The sequence below is a fragment of the Dermacentor variabilis genome, chromosome 2 (assembly GCF_050947875.1).
Source record: "Dermacentor variabilis isolate Ectoservices chromosome 2, ASM5094787v1, whole genome shotgun sequence".
NCBI classification, from domain to species: domain Eukaryota; kingdom Metazoa; phylum Arthropoda; class Arachnida; order Ixodida; family Ixodidae; genus Dermacentor; species Dermacentor variabilis.
The window spans coordinates 7,015,041-7,041,903 of NC_134569.1; the positions used below are offsets into that span (position 1 = coordinate 7,015,041).

The window sequence follows — 26,863 nt, forward strand, 5'->3', positions numbered from 1 at the left end:
AGAACATTCTGCTGCGACATGGTGCCCCAGAAGTCCTCATCACCAACAGAGGAACAGCATTTACAGCTCACCCAAGCCATTCTGCAGTACAGCCATACAAGCCACAGGAGGACAACTGCCTACCACCCGCAGACGAATGGTCTCATGGAGCGCCTGAACAAGACCGTCACCGACATGCTAGCAATGTACGTCGACGTAGAGCACAAGACGTGGGACTCGGTCCTGCTGTACGTAACCTTTGCTTACAACACGGTGGTGTAAGAAACAACACAGATCACACCGTTTAAGCTGGTTTACGGCAGGAACCCGACGACGACGCTCGACGCCATGCTGCCGCACGTCACCGACGAAGAGAATCTTGACGTCGCAACCTTTCTCCAGCGCGCCGAAGAAGCCCGACAACTCGCACGCCTACGCTTCATCAAGTACCAGCCCGGTGACCGTGTTTGGGTTTGGACCCCTATATGCCAACGAGGACTGAGCGAGAAGCTTTTGCATCGCTATTTCGGACCGTACAAGATCATCCAACGTATTGGCGCACTGGACTATGAGGTCGTGCCAGACGGCATTTCGCTATCACAGCGGCGCCGCTCATGACCTGAAATAGTCCACGTTGTGCGACTCAAGCCGTACTACCAGCATTAATGAACTTTGGGACTTCGCATAACTGACCTTTGGACTTTGTTTCTTTTCGTTGTTTTGTTACTTTTGTTTAATAAGTGTCCTTTTGTGTTTCGCTCTCTTATATCTGTAGCATCGGGACGATGCTCTTTAAGAGGGGGGTAATGACACGTGTACATCTTTATCTTCATCGGGCGACCACTTCTCACCGCCTAACAAATGTTATTGCATAGTGCAAGACGTGCCTGCATGTAAAAGAAGTTTCTGGAATGTTATCGATGCTTCCGTCCACTGTCTTTCACCGCAACTTGTGTAATCTGATTGCATGTATACACGACGCGAAATAGTGTAGAACTTTGTGGAATACACGCGGGTCCCAGCGGTTACTCTGGAACATTAGACGACTGATCTATAAAAGCCGACGCGCTTGACCCGCTGATCAGATTTTCGACCATCGCTAACCGTGTTCGCCGCTATCGTTCTGCTATAAGTGTAGCCTGTTTTTATGGGCACAGGTTCGCCCAATAAAAGTTAGTTTTGTCTTTCACAGTATTGCTACTGGGTTCTTCAGCATCACCACCACGTGACAATATCAAACCTTCTGTCATCATGTGAAAGTAATCTTCTCGTACTCACCGAAACGTGGCTTTTTGATGATGTTTCTGACGCAGAAATCCTCACTGACTTTCCTAATTTTGCTGTGTTCCGCAAAGATAGGCAGTGGTCCAGAGGGGGAGGTGTTCTTGCTGTGAATAAGCAGCTATCCTGCTCCGTGATTGACGTAGCATCTGAACTAGAAATTCTATGGCTAAAATTCAATGTTAATCCAGAGCTGCTACTTCTCGCTGTATGTTATCACCCCTAACAGTCCTGCTGATTTTCCTTTCAAACTTAACAATATCCTGGTCCACTTAGTGAAAAAGTACTTGAATGCATGTATCTTGCTCTTCGGAAATTTCAACTATCCAAACATTGACTGGTCTTCTGCGCAACTACGTTCAAACCATGCAGGTGCTAAGGAATTCCTTGACATTTGCCATAACTTTAACTTAACGCAATTAAAAACTAAACCAATACATGTAACACAGGATACTGAGAACATTTTATATCTTATACTAACCACTCATCCAGAAAGTCTGTAAACCATTAACTACCTCCGCGAAATTAGTGATCATAAAGTAATCAATGCCACCTTCACCTTTATTCCCAGCTTATGCCATTCTCAAAAAAACGTCATCTGCGATATTGTACAGGCACAAGAATGAAGATATGCGTCTTATGGTAGAGGCATGGCATATCTATAATGGTGGAAGTGCGTGCGTGTCAGCCTTCGATTACTTTACATAAGGAAGAGATTAAGTGCCTTAACAGCTATCTCTCACATAGACCAGCGCATGTACCCGACTGACACGTGGTGATACATGTATACCATACCAGAGCTTGCGCAGATGAGTTTTGTGTCTTCTTTCTTTTTTTCGCCTCAGTGCTCCCTTCAGTTGATAGTCGGCGTTCGTGTTGTCCACTTCTCTTCTCTTGTGTCCTGTCTGCACGCCTCACCTTTTCTTGCATAATCATCCATCTCTATGACAAAGGCAACCACGCTGCAATAAATTAAGAACTACATGACTTTTATGAAAATTTCGAATCAAGCTTTCATTTGCGCTCTCTGGAAAACAACTGGTCTCTCTTTCATAATAAACTTAACGCCCTAGCAGAGAAGTACTATTGCGCTCAGTATGAGCTACACCACGCGAGCGCGTGGCCGAGCGCTCTGCAAGGTTGTACAGTGGCGCCGATTGTGCCGTGTTTTCAAGCTATCTAGAGAGGGTGTAGCTGTTCCAGCAAGCGCGCTGGAACCCCTCGTCCCCGTTTATCTGAAGGGCACCTTATCTGTTTCTTGTTCACTTTGATTTCGCTGAAGCAGAAACTGCAAGATCATGCAGCACTTTTGCCACCGACCAGACGTGGCGTGCGAAGGTTATCAAAGACAGCGCTTTCTTCGTGCAAGAAGGGCTGTGCGTTTAAACATGATTTTAGCACTGATAATGCGCTTCAGCGTCTAGCGTAAAAGTGGAAGCAGCCACGACGTGGGCCATGCATTGTTTTTGACAGAGTGTTAGCATAGCCCTGGTGCTAATGCGGCAACGCGTTGCCATTGCTGCCACCGCCGTTCTCCGTACTATAGCAACATTTCACATTTGGCCGGAGCATCCTACTTTGTTCATTTGCCGCAACTCCTGGGGCCATGCGTCACCTTAATAAACTTCTCACTGTGCGTGATGGCTCCAGAACACACCACCCCTTCTTAAGATGCATTAAATGGTTCCGAAATTTTAGAGTGCACTATCACTAAGGCCCCAAACCCCAATTTCGCCGATCATTACCGGTATTACCAGAATACACTAATTTCCAATCAGCTCATCCAAAGGATACTTTTCCTAGATACATAAACGCAAGGTCATGTGCAGGTTCTTTTTGTCTAGGGTACTTAATTGCCATTCCGTACAGTCGTGTGGTTTGGTTTGGTTTATGGGGTTTAACGTCCCAAAGCGACTCAGGCTGAGAGATGCCGTAGTCGAGAGCTCTGGAAATTTCGACCACCTGGGGTTCTTTAACGTGCACTGACATGAAAGAGTTGTATGATCAGTCAAAGATATATTCAGCCCGTATAAAAAAAAAAAAAAAAAAAAAATTGGTTCGCACTAAGACAGCTTGCATGCTGTAAATGCTAAAACCTGAGATGAATTAAGAAGTCGATCGCTGTTGGACACCCGGGACATTTTGCGAGCTGACGAATGTATTCCTTTTTATTAATCTGACACACCAGATAACACCCACTGTGCGGACCGACACGGGCCCGATTACGAAGTTTGGGCGTCGACCTACGGCTACAGTTATCATTTTCGAAACAGATATCAAAACCAGCCTAAATGAGGGTGAAGGGGAAAGCAAGCAAGTGGAGGTGATGCGAGCTTGCTGGAACAGCTACACCCTCTCCAGATAGTTCGAAAACACGCCACTATCGGGGCCACTGTACAACCATACCGAGCGCATGGCCACGCGCTCGCGCGGTGCATGTAGCTCATACTGAGCGCGATAGTACATTCCAACTATAACCGTTCGCACTAACCGACATCAGCCATGGTTTACCAAAACACTTAAAACTCTTGAGAACAAAAAGGAACATCTTTTTCGATCTGCAAGAATGAAATCAAGCCCCGGTGTCTGGGGCTTGATTTCATTCTTCATTACTCACGTTGGTTAAAAGAAAGCCATAACCACAGTCACTCCTCCTAGCTTATGAACTTGACGTGTCACCACGAATCGAGCCCAGTTTGGTGCTAGGTTAGAGCTATCACTTCGATGGGTGCCGCCATGTTTGTTGACACAAAGCTTATGGGGCAGCTTTTGGGGTTCCCGCTGAATAAATGAAATAGTGTCCCTGACACAAAACCCAAATGCAGTTTGCGTCTTGTGCATGCGCAATGTCTTTGACGCTGTTTCCTTGGGGCCCCTATTCTAAGACTCTCCATTAGCATGGCACAGATACACTAAACTGAACCAGCAGGCCCAGGACACTTTCAGTGCGTCCTCTGCAACCCTTCTCACATTGCTTGTATTCACTGCACGCTGCTTTTAGGAAATTATGTCAAACCTCGTCCCTCATTTTCGTTGTGAAAACACCAGCAGTGACACTGAAAACTCGCTTGATGTGCACGCTGGGTATAAGGCAGTACTGTAACATACGGACATCTTGTGCACAAGGTTGTCATTACTCGGCATCTGGGTCCTCTATGAAGCGCAATGTTTATTGTTGCTGGGACTTGGTGAAGATGCTCCCTGGTCGGCCAATAGATGCTCCCTGGTCAGCCAATGAAAAGCTAAAAAAATCAGCCATAGGTGAGTTTCTGGCTTTAATGTCCTAATTGGCCATTGCTATCGGGACATGCCAGCACCAGTTCAATTTGTTGGCCAGCATCTGGTGGAGCGTTGAGGTGAGGAAGCACAGTCATGCACAGCAGTGACTGTAATTTATGTGTGCCACAAATAAAAAACTGCCAGACTGTTCTTTCCTGCTTTGCTGAGATCAGTTGCCTCTGACGCAACAGAGCTGAGTAACTTCAGCACAGCTTTTCTCTGTAGCCTGCACTGTTCAAATACTTTTTAATTGCTTTGCTGGCCTTTACTCAAAAGAGCCCTGGCATCATAAACACAGGAACACATTTTGTTCACTTATAGTACATTCAAATTATTGTGTAGTGAGCTTGTCACAATTTGAAGTGCAAAATGAGCTTTGCTGTTACTAGGAGCACATCCCTTTCTCCAGGTCATCAGCGTACATATTGCACCGTTTGTTCTACTTCCTTGCATTCCTTTGCTCGTAGTGAAAGTTCAGTCTGGTTTTCAGCACTTCCTGCACACCTGCTGGAATGTCCATTTCATTGATGATGTGTTACATAAAGGTTTCAGCTTTATGCTCTTCCATACAAGAATTCACTACATTGGGCAGCCATCTTTACATATGCTTATGTGGAACATTTTTCTTGGCCTTTTCCTTCTCCCATTAAAGTGTGCAGCCATTCTTGCTTGACTAGACTGTAAATTTCAGATGTAAGAATTTCGCTGTTTCTTCTTAGTGCAGTCTAAGTCCACAAGCCCTAGCAGTAGTTGAACTATGTGTCGCACAAATGTTTGCTTGATGCAGAATAACAGGTTGTGAATAGCAGGTTGTGACAATGACAAGCTCTGCACACATTATAGCAGAAGACTGCCTGTTTTTTCCATAGAGGAAAAAACTTAGTGTACCACAAATTTCATAATGGACACTAAGAAAAGTTAAGCAAGGGTTCAGAGAGAGCTTGGATAAAGGAATCTGCCAGCCTATCCTGGTTTACTCTCTCTCTACTTAGTGTGTTGTTCAGTGTAGCAGAATTATATAAATTTGTGATCTGTCAGGAAAGTTTACAAACCAGAAACTGCTTGGTTGCAAATTTCCTGACAGACCACAAATTTACACCTAAGAGAGAAACCATAACCGTGGCAAATTCAGGATGTCATTGGCATTTTATTTTTAGATTCATGTAGCATGTGTGCCCACCTAACTGCAGTAAGCACTGTGAGCTGTGTGCACCCACTGCTTGTAGCACCACGATGCTGGCCCCCCGATATTGCAGCACTGGGGCAGCTCTCTCTCTCTTGCCCACTTGGATGTGTCTGGGGACACTGCTGCACAGTCTTTAAAACTGATGGTAGCGATAGAAAGGACGAAGACATGGTGAAAAGACGACACGACGACGAGGAAACGCGTCTTTTCACCGTGTGTTCGTCCTTTTTAGTGCTACCATCAGTTTTAAAGAATGCATCACCAACTAGCCCAGCACCAAGTTTTATTGATGCGGTACAGTGTGACTGCTCTTTATGTGCAGGGAGGACAAGCTACAGGAGCTGAAGCGGAAGGAGCCAGACGAGGTGGACGAGACATTCATGGAGCTCTCACCCAAGGACCTCGCCAAGGACGGCGGCGGCTGGCCACCGCTGGCCTCTGCCGCAGCAGCAGCGGGGGGTGACACACTGAGCGAGGTTGAGCGCACGCTCAAGAGCCTCAACGGCTACCACGAGGAGATCCTGGAGGCACTGCACTCAGCCTCGTCACATGCCAGCCCGGGCCAGGACTCGCGCCGGGACCTGCCGCGTCCCGAGCCCTGCATGGCCGATCCTGCCGAGCCCATCCGTATCCGCAATCTGGAAGACCTGCTGCGGCAACTTGAGCCCGGTATTCTCCCTGTTATTGGAGAAATTTGTTACGTGCATGTCATGAGCTGTTGACATGACACAGTCTTGCAACAGGCAGTGATGTTGAATAGAGAGTGCTAAGCATTGGTACCGAAGCATCACATGATACTAGAACAATATAATGATGACAGTTCATTATAATCCTTAATTTGCAGCATGATTCTGACTGTCCCCTGCTATTCCTCATCTTTTGTCATGGGAGCAGAGAAGTGCTAGGTGCAGGAAAAAAATTAAAGCATATGAAAACAAAAGGTCAGTGGCACAATCTAGGAAACAGGAAAAACTAATAAATACTGCCTGTAAGGCACTACTTAGCTACAGGAAGCTTTGTCCTGTAGATATTCTTGTTTTCTATTACTTTAACATAGATAAGGCACATGATGCCAGGTGAAAAGGTTCAAGTAGTAATCAAGTGTCAGAACAAATGTCTTACACCGGTTTACTATGCCCAGCAGAAGTAAAAGACAGCATGATTGCAGCAATGCAAGAAGCAACATACATTATTTTCATGGTGAATTCTAATAAATCTCTTGGCATGTCGCACGAGAAAGCTGGTTGTTATTTATCATTTCACTCAGAAGGAAAATAGGCGCACTATGTTCACCTCTTGCCACAAACAGAGGTCACATAAAGGAACACTAAAGGCAAATACTAAGTCGACGTGAACAGTTTAAATACCATTCCAGAAACCTCGTAATGCTTGTTTCGTGCCAAGAAAATACTTAAGTTTACGAGAAAATTGCATCTGAGGGGTCCGAATACTTTTTTCGAAATTCAAATCTCCCGCCACCTAACAAGGGGAGTGGTGACATTGCGTGCGCCGTCACTGCCCTTTGCTGTCATCGGTGAGTAAAACGGTGCCCAACGGGCGGCGGTACCGGGCCAAGACAGATGAAGTCAGAGCGGCAGTACACTGTAGGTGAAGCTGCTTTTTGGCCAAGTGGCGTAGACCGTTCGGGCATCCCACGACATCATATGGAAGTTCTCTGCTATTTGCAGTTTGTGCGAGTTTCGCGAGCCAGCAAAACCAGCGCAGAAGTACGCGACAACGAAACTAACGAAAGGCAAAAGTGTGGGTGGTGCAGAGTCGAGCAAAAACGAAACCTTTCGACCGCCCGCGTCAAGGGTAATTTCAATGAGTTCTTTTTCGTAAAAGTGAAATAGAAATGGACAATTAGCATTTTATTTCATCTTACAATACAAGGACGTTTTTTTGCAATGAGTGGTTGAGTTCTAGTGACACAATTTAACTGAGGAGTGCCTTCATCATCGGGCAAGTGCTTGAGAGTCCCGGACAAGTCTCTAATCATGTCCTGCATTTACCTCGATCTCTCAAGTATTAAGGCTCTGTTTGTGATAATAGTGACGCCTTATAGATTCTCGAACACTAATCTGTAACTTTAGTTTGAGTTAATATTTGCCTTTAGTTCCCTTTAATCAAAGCTTCAAAAATCGAAGTAGTCCTTGAGGCACCACTGTTTTAAAGATATTGTTCGAGCCCTACAGTGTCCTCTTTTATCAGCAGCACCTTTTGTGAATTTTGACCATCATTCAGAACTTCAGACCTACACTTGCACTTCTCTTAATCAGCAACAATGGCTGTAAAATTACACTTTCACCACGCACTGCTGACAACAGTTCTTTAATTTGCATGTCAAGAGCTACATCGAGCTAAATCTGCTACTATTTATACAGTGTTCAATGCTTAGGCCTGATGATATCATCCACTCTGCACTACAATGTCTCAGCTGTCAAGTGTTGGGGCACTTTTCTGACTGTAAAATCTTTCTTGGGTAATAAATGACATCAGCCAAATATTCTCGTCATATGCCGTCTTACAGACCTGTTTCACTTCCTAGTTTTGCTCTAGAAGTCATGTAACAGATGGTTTTGATGCTGCTTTAATGGTTTTTGGAATGGTGCAGTGTATTAATATCCAAGTGTAGTGGACAGAATTTTGGAAGTCGTTCTTTCATCGACATGATGGTTGAAATACGCCATTGAATATAGGAAGCAGCACTGTGTACGGGCAGCTGCTGTTTTCCTTGATACCACAAGCACCTTCAGCAATATTCTCCACAAAATTTTTAATGCCTTCAGGCAATATGGCATTACATCAGTGGATAGGCCAGCTATCTGCATAACAGGATAATATTGCTGCGAGACAGAAGAAGTCTGTTGCATTAGGCCAGCATCGATGATGAAGACATAGAGGTGGTGCCTCATCATATTGGCTGCTGTGACTCCCATGCTGTTCGCCTTACTTGTAAATATTTGTAAATATGTAGAAGCTTTTCGTGCAACATTACTGGTAGAGGTGCTGGGTGCGCCTGTTCATCACCATCATCCCAGCACAGAACTCCGAAGTGGCCGCCGCATTGTTCCCTTGGTGATGGCCTGTTCATCACCACCATCCCAGCACAGAACTCCAAAGTGGCCGCCACGTTGTTTCCTCGGTGATGGTCACTGAAGCACCCACCGCACTGTAACTTACCGCGCCACAGCCGTCCCCACCGTCTGTCACCTTATCGCTTCCAAAAGATCCAGGCACCTTCTGTGGCACAGATGACGTGGATATTGAAGATTAGATTTCATGGTACGAGCGTGTCAGCAAACAGAACAGGTGGGAAGATACCCTTATGCTGGCAAATGTGGTATATTATCTTAAGGGAACTGCACGCGTTTGGTGCGAGTTGCATGAGCACGATCTCGCCGGCTGGGACCTATGCAAAGAAAAACTGGACAGCTTGTTCGGCAAGCCCTTGTGCCATCAGCTAGCTGCTAAAAAAGAACTTGGCTCTTGTGCACAGTCATCTACTGAATCATACATTTCGTATATTCAGGCTATTCTAGCGCTTTGCCGCAAAGTTGACGGTAACATGTCCGAAGCGGACAAGATCGGGCACGTACTCAAGGGTATCGCCGACGACAGATTCAACCTCTTGGTATTCAGGAACTGTGCTACCGTGGATGCCATCGTGAAAGAGTGTCGGCGATTCAAACAAGCAAAATTTCGCCGTATTGCCTAGCAATTCACCAGGTTCCCCAATATGGCCGCATCGTCATCATGCGAAGAACCGCCACAGACTTTACAATCGCCTACATCGGACACTTTGACACATATCATTCGTCGTGAAATAGAAGCAATGTCACCAGCCCCTCTTGTGCCCAATGTCTCGACTCCTAACCAGCCTATGGTTTCCTTGATTCAAGCAAGGTTCGACAGGAGGCCACTAGTTTGGGACTCTTCTCTGTCTGCACTGTGCGCATTCCACCAGTTACACCAGTCACACCATCGGTTCCACCAGTTGCACTGAGGGGCCAGCCCTTTTATTCACGATACCGCAATCCCGCCTAGTGGAGGACGCCAGATGATCGCCCAATATATTTCGTGTGCTCTCGAGTTGGGCATATTGCGCGGCACTGCTGGAGCCGTCGGACGTCGCCGACTGACAGGAGCACCCAGAACCCTCGTCCTGAAGGCTACTCCCATACAACATTGTTGCGCTCTCTACCGACTGACACGCCTGATGTCGACACTCACGTCACTGGGTATAGTAGGTCACCATCACCGCGCGACCGCCAACTCCCTTCGCCTTCGCCGCAAGCCCCCCATTTCCCGTCGCCTACCAACCCTGGACGCTATGCACCAGAAAACTAAACGAGTGCAGCACCCGGAGGTGATGCTGCATTCTTGACCCGGCTTCAAAATCGTCGTCTTACTGTCCCTACCCGCCCTAATTTGCTTGAAGTCCAAGTCGATGGTGTTACTGTTATGGCCCTTGTTGACACCAGTGCACAAATCTTGGTGATGAGTGCTAGTCTTCATGAGAAGCTGAAGAAAGTTCTGACACCTGCCATGCAACATGCAGTAAGAGTCGCCGATGGAAGCACACCTACCATTGTTGGAACATGTACTGCCCACATCACTATATCTAGCCATCAGATAACTGCTCTGTTTCTTGTGCTTGAGCAGTGCCCATACGACGTGATCTTGGGCATTGACTTTTTATCCACACATTCAGCCCTTGTCGACTGTGGTGCCGGTGTCCTTCAACTTGAACTCCCTTCTGTCCCCAAGACTATTGCTACTCGGCCTACGCAACCGTGTACTGTCGAGTTTGTGTGACTGTCGCCGCAGTCCACTACTTATGTTCTTTTGACGCCCTCTCCTTCTGTCGCTGACAGGGATTATGTTGCATCCCCTATTATTGACGTTCTCTTGGCACACAATGTGACCCTACCACACACGGTTGTCGAAATTGTCAACAATGAAGGTTATCTCCCTGTGTTCAACTTCGGCTTATCCGCCTGTGTTCTACCTTCTGGAATTGTGCTTGCAATGTTGTCATCCCTAAACGACTGTCAGATTTCCATGCTAACATCTGAAGCCCCTTCACGTCCTATGAGCGCAGCAGGATCCATCAGCTTGCCCATCACTGAATTCAACAAAATGGTCTCTGCGGACCTTTCACCAGCACACGCTTCTGACCTTTGCCGTGTGTTAGCATCGTATCAGGATGTTTTTGACTTCAACAACCGCCCACTAGGCCAGACAACAGTTGTCATGCATCGAATCGACACTGGCGACGCAAACCCTATTTATTGTCATCCGTATTGTGTTTCTGCTGCTGAACGGGCGATTATATAAAAAGAAGTTGACAAGATGACAGAAAAAGACATTATAGAACCCTCAAGTAGCCCATGGGCATCTCCAGTTGTGCTCGTCAAGAAAAAATACGGCACCTGGCATTTCTGTGTCAATTACAGACACTTAAGCAATATCACTAAGAAGGACGTATATCCGTTGCCTTGTATAGGTGACGCCCTTGACTGCCTCCACGGAGCGAGTTATTTCTTGTCCATCGTTGTGTGGTGTGGCTATTGGCAAGTTGCCGCAGATCCTATGGACTGCGAGAAGACCGCATTTGTAACACCTGATGGGCTATACCAATTTATGGTTATGCTCTTCGGTCTATGCAATGCGCCATCCACATTTGAGTGCATGATGGATTTGCTCCTTCGAGGCTTCAAATGGTCCACCTGCTGATGCTACCTGGATGACCTTATTGTTTTTTCAACGACATTTTCCAGCCATATTCAGTGCCTGTCGGCCATTCTCCAAGTGTTCCGTAGCACCGGTCTTCATCAGAACTCATCCAAGTGCCACTTTGGTTGCCGCGAAATAACAGTGCTCGGACACCTTGTTAATGGCGTAGGAATCTAACCTGACCCTGAAAAAATTCGCGCCGTGAAGCATTTCCCCATACCTTCCTCTACCAAAGACGTTCGCTCCTTCATTGGCCTATGTTCTTACTTCCGTCGCTTTGTCAAAAATTTCTCTGACATTGCTCGCCCACTCACTGAACTTCTCAAGAAAAATACGCCTTTCTCATTGGGCGGTAGCGAAGCCCATGCATTTTCTGCACTTATATGCCTTCTCATGACTTCTCCTCTATTCGTGCACTTCGACCCTTCTGCTCCTACAGAAGTTCGGACGGACACCAGTGGATACGGAATCGGAGCCGTCCTTGCCCAGCACCAACATGGCCGTGACTGCATCATAGCAGTCACGAACTGCCCATGTCACGAACTGCTATCTGCCCCAGAGTGCAATTATTCAATTACCAAGCCTGAATGCCTTGCCCTTGTTTGGGCCATCTCCAAATTTCTGCCATACCTCTTTGGCAATCCATTCATGGTAGTGACTGACCACCATGCGCTCTGCTGGCTTTCCTCGCTGAAAGATTCTACAGGCTGTCTTGGACACTGGGCTTTGCGGTTACAAGAGCACTCATTTTCTGTCATGCACAAATCTGGCCAATTACATCAGGACGCGGACTGCCTGTCCCGATATCCCGTTGATCCGCCCGACAACACCAACCCTGACACCGATGCTTGTGTTGTATCTCGGACTTTCTTCATGTCAGTGTAATCAGCGTAATCTAGCGGTAAGTTACATCATTGACCGTCTCAGCTCCGGGGTTTCTGATGAGTCGCTCCAGATGTTTACCTTACATTGTGGAACTTCATACCGCCACATTGTATACCCCGAAGGCCCTGAGCACTTGCTGGTGGTACCCTCCCACATGCGTTCCACTGTCCTCCAGCAGTTTCACAATGAACCCACAGCAGGTCACCTTGGTGTAACGCGCACTTATGATTGTGTGCAGCGTCGTTTCTTTTGGCCTGGGCTTTATCGCTCCATGCAGAAGTATGTTGGCAGCTGCAAGCTGTGTCAACGACGCAAGAGGCCACCGACGCTTCTTGCCGGCCTTCTTCAGCCTATCGATGTTCCAGTAGAGGCGTTCTTCCGCATTGGCCTCAATCTGATCTGACCTTTCCCTACATCAGCATCAGGGAACAAATGGGTCGCTGCCGCGACAGACTATGCCACACGCTACACTATTACACGTGCACTTCCATCCAGCTGTGCTACCGATATTGCGAACTTCCTTCTCCGCGATGTAATTCTGCATCACGGAGCTCCTCATCAGCTGCTCACCGATCGCGGTCCTTACTTCATGTCCCATATCATCGATGACCTCCTCCACTCATGTTCCACAAAACATAAGGTCACCACCGACTATCATCCTCAGACAAATAGTCTCACCAAATGACTGAATCACACCGTAACCGACATGCTCTCCATGTACGTTGGCACCGACCACCGCGACTGGGATCTTACATTACCTTTTGTTACATTCGCCTATAATACGTCATGCCATGATACTGCAGGTTTTTCTCCTTTTTATCTTCTTTTTGGCCTTGAACCGACACTCCCCATGGATACATTACTCCCATCCGCTCCACACCAACCATCAGAGTACACACAAGATGCCATCGCAAGGGCGAATGCTGCACGTCATATCATGCGTCACCGCCTTATAATGTCGCAGGCATCACAGAAGCTGCGTTACGACTGTCGTCATAAGGATGTATATGATGCTCCAGGATCCTTAGTGCTCCTCTGGTCGCCAACTCGACGAGTTGGTCTATCAGCGAAGCTTGTAAAACGTTACCACGGTCCTTATCGCGTTCTGCGCCAAGTTACCGACGTGACGTTTGAGATTGCACCAGTAAAGCCATTGCTACCTTCTGCACCGGTCCAGACTGATGTAGTTCACTTTGCTCGGCTAAAGCTGTATAACCCACCCATTGATGCTGCACTCTAGCCTACACGAATGGTGTGAGTGTTTTTGCCTGGCGGTAATGCCGCGAGACAGAAGTCTGTCGCATTAGGCCAGCATCGATGAAAAAGACGTAGAGGTGGCTCCTCACCATATTGGCTGCTGTGACTCCTGTGCTGCTTGCCTTACTTGTAAATATTTGTAAATACTCGTTCCTTGTGCAACAATATCTATGATGCTTAAGTGGTATGAAAAGCATTCACATCTCTGTGGTGATTTATCTCATGGAGTATGGTATGGTATGAATAACTTTATTGGGTCGTGAAAGTCAACCCTAGGTTGACACGGGCTGCTCCCACGTTGGGACTGTCAGGCCGAGCCCTTTAGCCACATCGCGGGCCTTGTGGACTGCCCGTAATTGGTCAGAGAGTGATTCACTGTGTAGCATTTGCCGCCACCATTCTTGTTCCTTGTCACAGTCTGTGGACACCGCGGGGCACTGCCAAAGCATGTGGTCAAGAGTAATGATGCCATTGCATGCACTTATTACAGTTGGTTCGAGTTTCCCTCTCCGGATAGATCCTGTTCATAATATCTGGACTTGGGTATGTTCTTGTCTGTAGCAAACGTAATGTGATCGCTAGTGCTCTGCAAAGCTTACCATGCGGCAATGGGTATTCCCTTCTGCTTAAATAATATTGCTTCATGATTTCGTTATATGTTAATAATCGATCCCTGTGTTCCCTGGGTGAAGTGTAAGTTGCTCGGCCTTGAAGAGCATGGCTAGAAAGTCCTCATGCTGCTTCATTTGCCACCTCATTGAGGTTTCTCCGAGCTCCGTCCACCACCCCCAGATGTACAGGAAACCAGTGGATTTCAATCCTCTCACTGTTTACCTTCTCTAGTAATTTTGTTGCTATCCGTGTCACATATCCGTTAGTAAAGTTGCGTATGGCTGTTCTAGAGTCGCTGTAAATATGTGTCCACCGATTAGCCCGGATGGCTGAGGCGATTGCTACTTGTTCTGCTACTGTTGGGTCCTTGCTATAAACAGCGATGGCATCCCGTATGTTACCTCGAGTGTCTACAACAACGGAGGTATACGCATCCTTATTTTTACCCTAGGCAGCGTCAATGAACACTGCCTGCTGCTTATGTTGATCTATGTCTTGAAGGAGTGCCTTTGCCCTTGCCTTCCGTCTCTCGAGGTTAGGTGTCGGGTGCATGTTCCTAGGGAACGGGGTCGTCTTTATTGTTTCTCGTAGTCCCGCTTCCAATTCTGTTAATAATTCTTCTTTGTTGGTGTGGTTGTTAATTTCTACGCCAATTTCTTCAAGTAGCGCCCTCCCAGGTCGTGTCCCCATTAGTCTCTCCTGGTGGGCCACTTGTTGAGCCTCAGCTATCTCATCTAGTGTGTTATGCAGCCCTAGGCGCGATAAGCTATCATTGGCCGTGCTGATGGGAAGTCCTAGTGCAGTTTTTATAAGTTGTCTGATTAAAGCGTTTAGCTTGTTCTTATCAGCCTGTGTCCATTGTAGCATGCCTGCCACGTACGAGAAGTGGCAAAAGGCGAATGCGTGTACCAATCTTATGGCACTGTCTTCTCCTAGCCCCTTATGCCTGTTGGTAATTCTACGCAGAAGCCTAATGACTTCTTCTGACTTGTTAGAGATGTGTTGTATCATCCTGCAATTAGATCCATTCACTTGCAGGAGAAGTCCTAGCACTCTAATAGTCTCCACCTGCCTGATTGGTACTCCATTCTTGGTGTGTATGTCAATGCGGGGTTCTTCCTCTGGGATATATCCGGTCGGCTTGCGCCCATGCTTACTGCTCCGTAGTACCAATAGTTCTGATTTTTTTGCAGAGCAGTTCAGTTCCATACCCTCAAGTATTGTTTCCACCACATAAATGCTTTCCTGTAGTTTGGTCTCTGTTTGTCCCATATTACCTTCGGCACTCCAGATTGTTACATCATCTGCATATGTTGCAAAGTGGATACACTCAATCTGCGCGAGACCTCGAGCCACTTTTGACATTGCCAAATTAAATAACATAGGAGATAGGACAGACCCTTGTGGTGTCAAACGATTCCCAAGTTCCAGGGTTGTCGATTGGAGTTTGCCTAACCTGAGACTAGCAGAACGGCCACTGAGAAAGGCTTTGACTATATTGTGCAATCGCTTACCCAATCCCACCTCCGAGGGGATATCCAATATGGCCCTGTGCTTGATGAGACATCTAGGCCTAGAAGAGCTCTCGTATGTAGCGGGCTAGCAAGAATAAGGGAATGTTTGATTAAAAGCATTGCATCTTGAGTTGAAAGCCCAGGACGGAAACCGATCAGGTTATGTGGAAGAACATTTCTGTTTTTTACATACTTAGTCAGTCTATTGAGTATGAAATGCTCCATGGTTTTGCCATGGATATGGGTCTTAGGTTATCTAGATTGAGTTGCTTGCCTGGTTTGGGAATAAGAATTGTGTTAGCAATTCTCCATTCCTTCGGATAATCACCGTTTTTTTAGAGTTCGTTGAAATACTCTGTTAAATATTTTATAGAATCATCATCCAGATTTTTCAACAGCCTATTGGAAATGCCATCTGGACCGGCAGCGGATCTACTGTTGAGGTTGTACAAGGCTGCGCGAACTTCGCTTTCTTTGAAGTTTTGATCCATGGGCTCACAGTCTTCCCCTGTATATTCAGGCTGGTCTGTACTCTCATTGCTATCCTTAAGTGGTAAATACTTAGCTGCGAGCCGATCCAGAATGTCTTCCTCCATTGTGTCCTGACTCTTACGATGGACGAGTCGTGCTACTGCTGTTCTCCTATTAGATTTTGTGTCGTTCTCATGAAGCAGATGTCTAAGTAAGTTCCAATTTCCACCACGATTGATTCGACCATCTATGGAATTGCAAAGCTCATCCCATTGTTGTTTCTGTAAGTTTCTGGAGTGTTCTTCAATCTCCCTATTCAACAATGCTATGCGCTTCCTGAGTCTCCTGTTCAGCCGTTGCGTTTTCCATCTTCTTAACATAGGTTGTTTGGCTTCAATCAAGTGCGCCAGCCTACTGTCCATGATTTCGATATCCTCCTCTGTGGTAATATCCTTCGTTGCCGCCTTTACATCTTCCCTGAGCTGAGTGGTCCAAGTTTGGAGTGTTTTCTTTTGTCCTGTCTCTATCTCAGCTCTGCTTTTCCTTGCTTTCCGAAAAAGATCCCAGTCAATGTAGTTAAAGTGCTTTATCTCATTACTGGGTGTTTCCAATAGTATTTGTAATATGTAGTGATCACTACCCAGGTCAATATTGGAGTTATTCCAGCCAGTGTTCGCTAAATTTGATACAAAAGTAAGGTCTGGGGTGGAGTCTCTGCATGTAGATGTACCACACCTAGTGGGATAAGCTGGGTCTGTGATGAGAGAGAGATTAAGATCTGTAGCTAGGTGCCAGAGTCCATCCCGTTTTTTAGTATTCCAGCAATATCCCCAGGTTTGATGTGGGGCATTGAAATCCCCTCCAATAATGAGTGGAGCATGCTTAGTAATAGCCATAGTCTTATTAAGGAGTGCCCTGAAACTCTGTTTCATGTCGCTAGGGCTGCTATAAACATTGAGACAAAAGAGGCTTTGCGGTTTGACTCTATTCCTTTTCAAAATTATTTCCACAAGTATTATAATTTGTTTAGTGCAAGGCGCAAATCATGTTCTATGTATGGTATTTTCTTATCTACGAGCGTGGCTAGCCCCCTTACCCAGCTCCTTGCCCCTGCATGTCGCTTTGTATCCGGATAGGCTGATCTCATCCGCCAAGGTTTCCTGCAGCATAATTATTTTCGGTTTGTCTGGAGAGGTTTTTATTAACTGCATGAGAGGTGCTTTTTTGTAATAAAATCCTCGGCAATTCCATTGCCACACGGTAAAGCTTCCCCTGCTAGCTATTGCTTATGGAACCCGCCTTACTGCTACCTGCCAGAGCACGCTTCATAGAACCCCCCGACATGCCAGGGAGCGATCTGACGTTTTCTGCTTCTGAGGGTAGGTATTCGTCATCCTCGCCTTGCATTTCTACTTTGGTAAGCCTCTTTTCAGTCGTCAGTCTCCATTTCCATAACTTATCAACTTTGAAGGTAGTTTTATCTATGGCATCTCTAAGTTGTTTAATCGCCTCCTTGATCTCTTCCAAAGCAGAGCACACTGTCGTTTCTACTGGGCTTATTGCCCGCTTCTTTGGAGCTGGTGTGTTTTCTTCATCCTGACTGTTGTCATTATTCCCCAGTTTGGCTATTGCTACTTTTGTGGAGCTAGTCTGCGAGTTCTTGCGAAGTTCTACAACCTGCTTAGTAAGTTCTTCATTTGCCTTTCTCAGATATGTTACTTCTTTAATTAGCTGTTCTATCCTGGCATCATTGTCTCCGACCGGCCGCCCCGCACCACTCTCCGCAGCCCTCACAGTACCTTTCACTTTGTCGGCCCAGGCTGTTCCAGATGTCGTCTTGTCGCCAGGCGTCTGCCCTCCTCCTTCGAAGCGCACCTGCACTTCACGTGATCTGGAGCGGCTTCTGCCCTTCTACGGCGTGCGCCCCCTGGTGCCCGTTTGGGCATCCCATTGCAGCTGAGCTGATGTCGCCCCCGATGCAGATCTGTTGCGTTCTCGTCATCAAATTCGCACCACATATGGAATTTGGTACCGCTGTCGGCATGTCTTGTCCCCAGTTGGGTGGTCTCCTCCACAGAATTTGCAGTCAGGCACACACATGTGATTGTCCTCCGGGTTTTGATTTCCACATCCTCTGCACTGTACCACGTCTGGTGTTGGACATACATCTGATCGATGTCCAATCTTTCTGCAAGCATAGCAGACATCAAACTGCTTCCTATACAGGTAGCACCTTACAAGGGTCGACCCGTATCTGACATAATTGGGTACCTTGAGCCCATCAAACAGAACAATGACCAAACCCGTCGATTTAATAAGTTTGGCTGCCAATGCCAGTGGGTTAAAGTCATGCACAATGTTCTTCGTTATCGTGGCCTGATTGTCTCTGAGGTCAACTCTCCGAATCACCCCTTTACATGTGGTATGCGGAGCGGTCTCGTAGGCGTTAAGTTCATATTCGGTTTCCAATATAATGATTGACCTCATTCGCACATACCTGGCAGCATGACTGGGATCTGGTGTACTAAACACCACAATGTTTTGCGTGAAGTTAGGGCAAACGACATCCTCTCGGGCTTGTTGCGGAGTCAGGCCCGGTGCTTCAATAATCGCCACGCCTATCGCTGTGGTGCTCACTTTGCTCAAGTTGAGACCTCCTCGTGGGCGGATGATGATTTTGCTGTGCTCCTCAGGCAATTGGGGCATTTTTGACGCCTTGACAATCTGGTTTTTGAACATAGTGGCTGTAGGTCCCTTGTTCTTGCTGCTGTTGCCTTGCTCTTGCTGGCTCTGCGGTGATGTTTTCCCATCGCCAGCAATCCTTGTGGTGGAATGAAATTTTTGGCTTGTCACAATTTGCCAACTTAGATCTTCCTCATTCTCTTCTAATCCGGTAGTGTCTTCATCTTCCATGTGCGTTTCCGCCATTGCGGCCCGGCGGGGCCAGTAGGCCTACTTGGGTCTTGCACCAAGAAAGGCCAATAAAACTCCAAAAATGAAAGTCCCGCCTTAAAGAAAGGTGTCTGCCAATGCCCGGTGACTACACAAATCCAGTGATGTGCTTGAATCCGTGATGGTGGTAAAGATAGCTGCACAAACATTCAAAAACGACGGAGCTGATGTGAGGGACGTCCGCACCTCGACTTCTTCTTCTTCCAAAGACACCGCATAGAGTAGTCCTGAGCCATTTTAGTGGCAGAGGAGGTATAGAGGTTGGCCAGAAGAGCAGAAGTTTGTCCTCATGGTCCTCATCAGAAAACTAGTGGGGGCACAATTTTAATCACTGTGCCTCGTGCTGTGTCTCTGCAGTTATCTGATTTCATCCCCGTTGCTTCCACTACCTCATCAGCACCACATACTAGTACCAGTGACGCAGTGCATGTATCAAACGTTACACTCTGCTGTTACCACCACATTGGAGGACTATGTAAGATGTATATCTGTGGGTGCGTGTTGCATCGGTTTATTTAATACAGTGTCCAGTGCATGTAGGCACATAGAATGTAGTGTGCAGAGCTGACTTGATAATGCACTATCACCTTTACATTATAAATGTGTCAATGAATCTACATGGAATGTGGAATATTATGCGATGTCTACAATTGGCCATTCTTCATATTTTGGCTCAGTGTGATAACTGACTAAAAATAATTTGACGGATTTCACGCATATGTGGGAATTGATGATAAGCTAAGCTTTCTTTAATGTTTCAGGAACTATTAAAGGAAATTTTGTAATAGAGGTGTTATAGAATTTTATGCAAATGTAATGCTAATGATGCAAATGCTGTGCATTGTTTATTCAAAGATAATGCAATCACACAAATGCAACACAATGACGCAAATTGCTTCGATGTAGGGGTGGCATCCATATCAATGTGGCACAAAGGCACATGAAATTTATTACGTATGATGCACTTGCCCATTGTTCTATCACACTGCACATCATTTCCATGACTCATGAGACAGTTTATTTATGTTGCGCATTGTCAGTTATGGCAGCATTTGTAATTGGGAATGCAACTTCAATTAGGGCAATTTCACACAGGTATCGTGCCATGACTGCAGGCGATGCACCAAATGAACTCGTGCCTCGCATTTTCTCAAACCTGTTCGTGTGCCGTTTACTTGGCATACTGGTGAATGGCAGCACATGTGTCGAGAAATTAGAGATATAATGTGAAATGTTTAATGCGCTTCTGATGTCTATGATCATCCTGTTCCTCATTGCTGATAGCCGCCATGCATCATTGTTATGCTTCTCTTTTGCACTTCTGATGTCTCCTCTTTTGTGGGTGTACTCTAATGTTTGCTACATGGTGATGGTGGTGGGTTGTAGCTACAGGTGGGCTTAGCCTGGCGATCGAGGCAAGCAATTCCTCAGTGTGAGCATCTCTTACAATGTTTGTGTAGTATGCCATCACATGCCCATCAAACCAGTCTCTCTTAGGAATGCAAGAAGAAGACGTGAAGCTTCTTTGCGGGCTATAACTCACCCTTCTGGGAACAGAAAGTGTTGCAGGCACACATGTGGGAGGTCGTTCTTTTCCAAGTTCTCAAGAAGAGCGGCCCTTTCATCTCTGTATTTTGGACATGACTACAGAAAGTGGTCGATGTCTCCTATCTCTTAGCATTCAGTACAATTTAGAGAATCAGTATGTCCCATCTTGCATAACCATAAGCTGGTGTGTGAGGAGATCCTGTCGTTATTCTATATTGGCACGTGTACTTGTCTTTCTTTATCGGGCAACATGTTTCACCACCTAACAAATGTTATCATATAGCACAGGACGCGCCTGCATCTATCGGAAGTTTCTGGAATGTTATCGATGCTTCCATCCGCTGTCTGTGACCGAACCTTGTGTCATCTGATTGCATGTGTGCGCGACGCGAATAATGTAGAACTTTATGCAAGGCACGCGGCTCCCAGTGATTACTCTGGAACATTCGACGACTGATGTATAAAAGCCGACGCGTTTGACCCGCTGATCAGATTTTTGCCGATCGCCGACTGTATTCGCCGCTATCGTTGCGCTATAAGTGTAGCCTGTTCTTGTGGGCACAGGTTTGCCCAATAAAAGTTAGTTTTGTGTTTCACAGTATTGCTACTGTGTTCTTCAACGTCACCACCACATGACAATATAGCAGTGATGCTTCCATTCAACAAAATCACTTGGTGTTCATGGCTGCCAAGCACCATTGTTCCATTTGCCGTTCATGAGCACATAAATGCTCTTGTTTTGCACAATGGTACGCAGTGCAACAAAGAAGTTCTTGTTCCGCTCTTTCGGGCTTCGGTCTCTTCCACATTCGACACACACTTTCGTCACATTGTGTTCACATCACTTTTTCTCCACACTCGGCTGCTTCTTTTGTTGACTGCTTCAATTCTGTATAGCCAGCTTACTCACTTCCTGTCTCTTCTTCTGGTTGTCTAATATTCAGTCACATACCTTATTCTTGGTGATTGGCCAAGTGTTGGCATGAACCCGGTTGCCCATGCCCAGTGCCCCAAATTGCTGTATGCTCGGCAAGGTAGTAGCAGGCGGCACCCAAAAAGATTCAAAGAATTCTTTGCTACAACAAAATATATTGGTGACATTGGTCTAAGCATGGTGCAGGATATTTGTGTGGTTTCTGTGCAGGTCCCTTAGAGCCAAGTGGGTCGGAACGCCTGAGTGAACCTGAGGCAGACCGACACTACCTTGATGGGGGCTCGCCTTATGGCCTGCGCTACTTGCTGGAGGATGCATACGCACAGCCGGATGAGGACGACGAGGACGACGAGGAGAGCGAGGACACCGGGCGGGGCCCATACGGTGGTACAGAGCAGCAGTCGGGTGGGCCTCCCACACGGCGGCAGCGATCTGCAAGTGAAGAGGCCCTGCCACTGGCATTTCCTGCCGGTGCACTGCCCAGCCCACCCTCGGAGGAGTCCGGCTCCTTGGAGGAGACCTTTCGACCACCGCCGATGCTGCTGCCCGGACCGCCCCCACGCCGCACTCGGCCCAAGAAGAAGTTCCCCGAGTACAAGGTGTAGCATCCTCCTCCCTTGACAGTGAAATGCAGACTGTTGGCCGCGCTCAGTGGACGACAACGGCTCGTCACTCAGCACATGTGCCCATGCTGTGCGGCAGCATTTGGCTTTCAGGGCAACCATGGAGTGAATCAGTTCATGTGTAGGTCTCACTTTGTGTCTGCCATCAAGCAGCAGACTTAAAAGGGCATGCTGGATTCCTGCTCACACATCGCTTCCAAGCAGGTCCACTTATGTTTTGTGAAAGGGAACAGGCTGAAGCTTTTTTGGGGCACAAGGAGAGAGATGCTGCAGAGCATAAGGTACAAATATGAGTTGTCTAGTCGATGCTGTATCTCTCAGTAGTTCTCCTTAATATTTCTAGAATGTCTGGTCTCATCTTTTCTATGCGGCATGTGTTGAAAGTTCATGTATGCTCATGCCAACGAGTCCAGAGGTTAATACTTCATCAGAGTCATCAAATGTTGGCTGCACACGTGTACAACAAACTCTTCTCACATGTACAGCCAACAAAAGTGCGAGCTAGTGTGTAATGTAGTAAGAAATGGTGCGAAAGTGTCTGGTTGTGCTGCTCCTGGAGCAGCACCTCACCTGCTAGGGCACTGCCACAAATGCTGCTGCTTTGAAAGGGCAACTCCGGCAGGTGTCAAGCAAATACAGTGGTGTTTCTAGTTCCGACAGGCGTGTTGGTCATCTGCCATGAGAGCTGTATACTTAGATTATTTATGAAGCTTGGTTTGGTGCACTCCTAATCTGTGCCCTCAAATAAGAGGCTTGTACAGGCCACATTGTGATTGTTGACATCACGATATGTGGCACAGGCAATGCCACTAGTAACATTGACCATGGATACGAGACATACAAATACTTTTCCATAAGACATTGTCATGGGTTCCTATGCTTACGATTTGTGTATTTGCTTCAACAAAGTATAAAAGTCCTGCATTGTGCTGCTGGCAAGGCAAGAGCTTGCTGTCACATTTTTCCTACTATATGAACTTATGAACAAGCCCTCCCTGAAGAGCCGACCACTGCTGTACAGAGCTTCATGGTAAATTAAATAACTTAGGTCTGCTTGAAACAGGTTGTTCTGCAGTGGTTTCTGAATATACAGCAAAATACATGGGTGCACACCATCTGCTTGACACATTTAAATTAGCGGATTATCATGCTGTAAGCGTGCGTACACTTTTATGCCTGCGCTAATAGAGCTTTAGCCTGAAGTTTGTATAGTGTCATGATCCTATTGCCATGACTGCTAGGCTTCCGAGGCATACCTACAGGAGGTTCTGCTGACATGTTAGCAGCAGCACTGATAGTGGTATCTTGCAATGCATCCTTCAGCTAAGGCATGCATACACTTATTGTTGTTTAGAAGATGGACAAGGTTTGCCTTCTAAATAAAATCCACCATTTCCAAAGATTTTTATGCATGCTTCCTGAACTATTTTACAGTGATATCTCTTACAGGCTCACTCCCCTGGTCATCTTTTTATTTCCACTGGTGTTTGTCACTGGAATCTCAAAATCCTTTGCTAGTGAATTAAAAAGAAAAATTACGTACTGTGCTGTGAGGATTCGAACTTACGACCAATAGATTGGCCACTCTTCTGATGCTATAGGAGAATACTCATCCTGGAGAGAGCGATTATGCCAGCAGCTGCCATGATTGGCTAACGCCCACCTAATATCTGTGTACTGGACAAAGCTGGCATCGATACCATCTTCATGTTCCAGCATGTTGCCTTCCCAGTTGCGGACGTGGTCCTAAATTAAGTTTTCTTCTTCTACATGTAATGATAAAGAATGTGCGCATCTGCTTCATCTTCATTTGCCATCTTTTAGCACTCGGCTTCTTCTCATGTTTACTGGATGATGCTGACCTCATCTTGTTTTCTTCAAGAATAGTGTGAGACATATTGTTGGGGTAGCCCAAATATAAATTTAGGAAAAAATGAACTAGTTGCACGGTCATAAGCTGAAGGGTCATCTTGGTAGAAACCAGTGGCTAAGTTCAGTTAGGTAAGAGGAGGATGAAAGGCCGAGTCTTTCCACCTCATCACCGGGAGGCACAGCTTCCACAAACGAATACAACTAGCACTTTTTTTACTTCTTGAAAGGAGATTATGGGCTCACACCCTGTATATCTTCACTCCAACAAACACTGCACGAATAAGGCTTATGGCATAGGTATTATATCTTCCAGATATCACATAGCTACCTCGCACTATGGGCTGTACTAAGTGTGTGTGTGTGTGTGTGTGTGTGTGTGTGTGTGTGTGTGTGTGTGCGCGCGTGCGTGCGTGCGTGCGTGCGTGCGTGTGTGTGTGTGTGTGTGTGTGTGTGTGTTGCGGTAAAAATGCTTCTGGGAGAAATTAAGACAGACATGAAAAACGCCCCTATATCATCATTCTTGTTCTTTGATAAGTTCATTTTACTGTCAGAAAACATGGAGAGTCACTCAGTCAAGCAACTATCTTGCCATTAAGCTTTATCTATACACCAAAGCTCACATATTAGGCCTTCTTCAGCCAATTCTAAGCAGAAAAAATTGTCTAAATATTTGATGCCAATTTCTTTACTTTTGGAAAAGAGCTCACTCTTATTTGTATCATGTGCATAATTTAATCTTTCGAGACACCAACTCGAGTTTTGAGAGTTAGCCATGCATTGTCTATTGAACAAGAGTTTGCTGGGGCTTGCCAGTTGCCTCCGTGTCATGTAGCTACTATTTATTCCTTTGCCCAATTCTTTCGTTCACTTTTGCAGATCACTGCAAATTGCTTTGGCTTGATATCGCTTTTGCGTGGCAGCATCAAGGAAGGAAAATGTGACTTTGGTTTTGGAAAACTGAGTATCTTCGATCAGGGCCTACGGCGTGCATGGTATTTAGACTGGCTGTTTTCAGAGATTTGGGGATCACTGGCTGCGGATCAGCTCCAAAAATGCTTGGTGCATTAACTCTTGGCTTATGCTTGCTGTGACGCTGGTGCTTGCTCACTGGTCCTCAACCTCACTGCAATGTAGATAAGAAACAGAATTACAAAAACAAAAAAGTAGAGTAAGTGCGTATGAAGCTTTTCTATTTTTTCTGCAGCATAAAGATGTTTCAGGCTCAATTTGGCTTAACAAAATATCTGAACACGCCATTGCTAATGCTGCTGTTTCCACCTACCAATAGCAGCCAACATTCAATGGGTTGCATACTTTTAAGAACAGTGTCAGAATTATTTCTGTGATTGCCTAATAATAATGACAGGCACACTTAATGTGAGTACCTTCACTTGAAATGTGCTGTACTTGCCAAATGCAGCACCAACTGATTCTCGTGGAGCAGGGTCAGTATGAATGGTGATTCTTCAGTATAGAAACTGACATATAATCTCTGTTGTTACTCCTCAACAGTTCCAAGGAGTTACCATATCTTTCAACTTGTTTTCACTTTATAGCCAAAGTCATTAAGCCATTAAGCTGCCTCACCCAGCTTCAGTCACAGTGTTGTATTTCTTGCTTACTAAAGTTCTGTTTGAGTTTTCATGCAAAAATTTGAGAAAAAGTCCAGTAATTCTAATACAATTTTTACCCTGACATGATCAAAACACTGCTGGAGTTGCCCTTTAAATCCTTGTGAATATAGCATGCATCATGGGTGCATTGATGTTTTGAACGCATGAAAATGTAGAGGAGTGTTTGAAGCATTGTACAAAACAGCAAATGACAGTGCATCGGCCATAGGACTGCAATGGACTCCCTTTAAAACAAACTCAAGGGGGACCCACAGACCAATTTCCCAGCAGCCACTGAAATTTCCATTACTTATCTTCATCGAAAGAAATCACATTAAATCAAAAAGGTAGATGTAAGAAGCATTTATTGCACCAGGCATAATTGAAAGCAGTGAATTATGCATTCTTGAACAAGAATATGCTCGTGCCATCTGCATGCATGATAAGCTGAGGAGCAGCGGGTATACAGACAGTATTGTTCATGTAAACCAGAAAGGGTAAAGGACCCTTGGGGAACTCCTTGGGTCAACTGAAGCTTGCTTGATGTAGAAGTTTTAAATCGTATATTAGTTGATACCGGTTGCGCAAGTAATTTTCTAAAAGCTCGAGGGCAACATTACATATGGCATACCTTGATGGTTTCTGTAATAATATGTCATAAAGTATGGAATCGAAAGCATTAATTTTTTATGTCCAAAAACAAACCAAGTGTAAATTCTTATTTTGCATAATTTCAGTTATTATATTATCTTTTTACCATTAATGCTTGTTCAGTGGACTTATAACACCTCCAAAGATCTTAGACAATGTTGCAAGTGTAGCGAGGAGGAACGCTCGACGTTGCAGCCGCATCGGCAGTTCTCCGGGGAGGCGCGAGCTCAAGGTTGCCTGGGCTGCTCTGGCCGAAACACTGCCTGCTGCTCTCATGTCCTGTCCTTTGCTCGCTTTAGATTTTGGTGAAGGTTGCTGCATTTTTCGACCACCCTGGAATTTTGCAGCCGGACTCTGCTGTCCGTCATGCCTGACAATGCCAGCCATACATCCCCACCGGTTTCGCCAGCCATTGTATGTGCTGGTGCCCAGCATCAGTGAGATCTTGACATCTTCAGTGACACCGA

The 26,863-nt window shown here is 46.1% G+C and overlaps 1 protein-coding gene across 2 annotated transcripts in view; it reads left to right on the top strand.

Moving 5' to 3' along the window:
• Positions 1–26,863, top strand: part of mmd (disintegrin and metalloproteinase domain-containing protein mind-meld) — a 235,908-nt gene that overhangs the window by 198,933 nt on the left and 10,112 nt on the right. The window contains exons 29-30 of one of the 2 annotated variants that reach the window (XM_075679576.1): positions 6,048–6,394; positions 21,848–22,236. In XM_075679576.1, the coding sequence (XP_075535691.1) occupies positions 6,048–6,394; positions 21,848–22,236 (736 nt within the window). Of the gene's footprint in view, positions 1–6,047; positions 6,395–21,847; positions 22,239–26,863 lie in introns of both variants that reach the window. The other variant, XM_075679577.1, reaches the window with a different exon arrangement.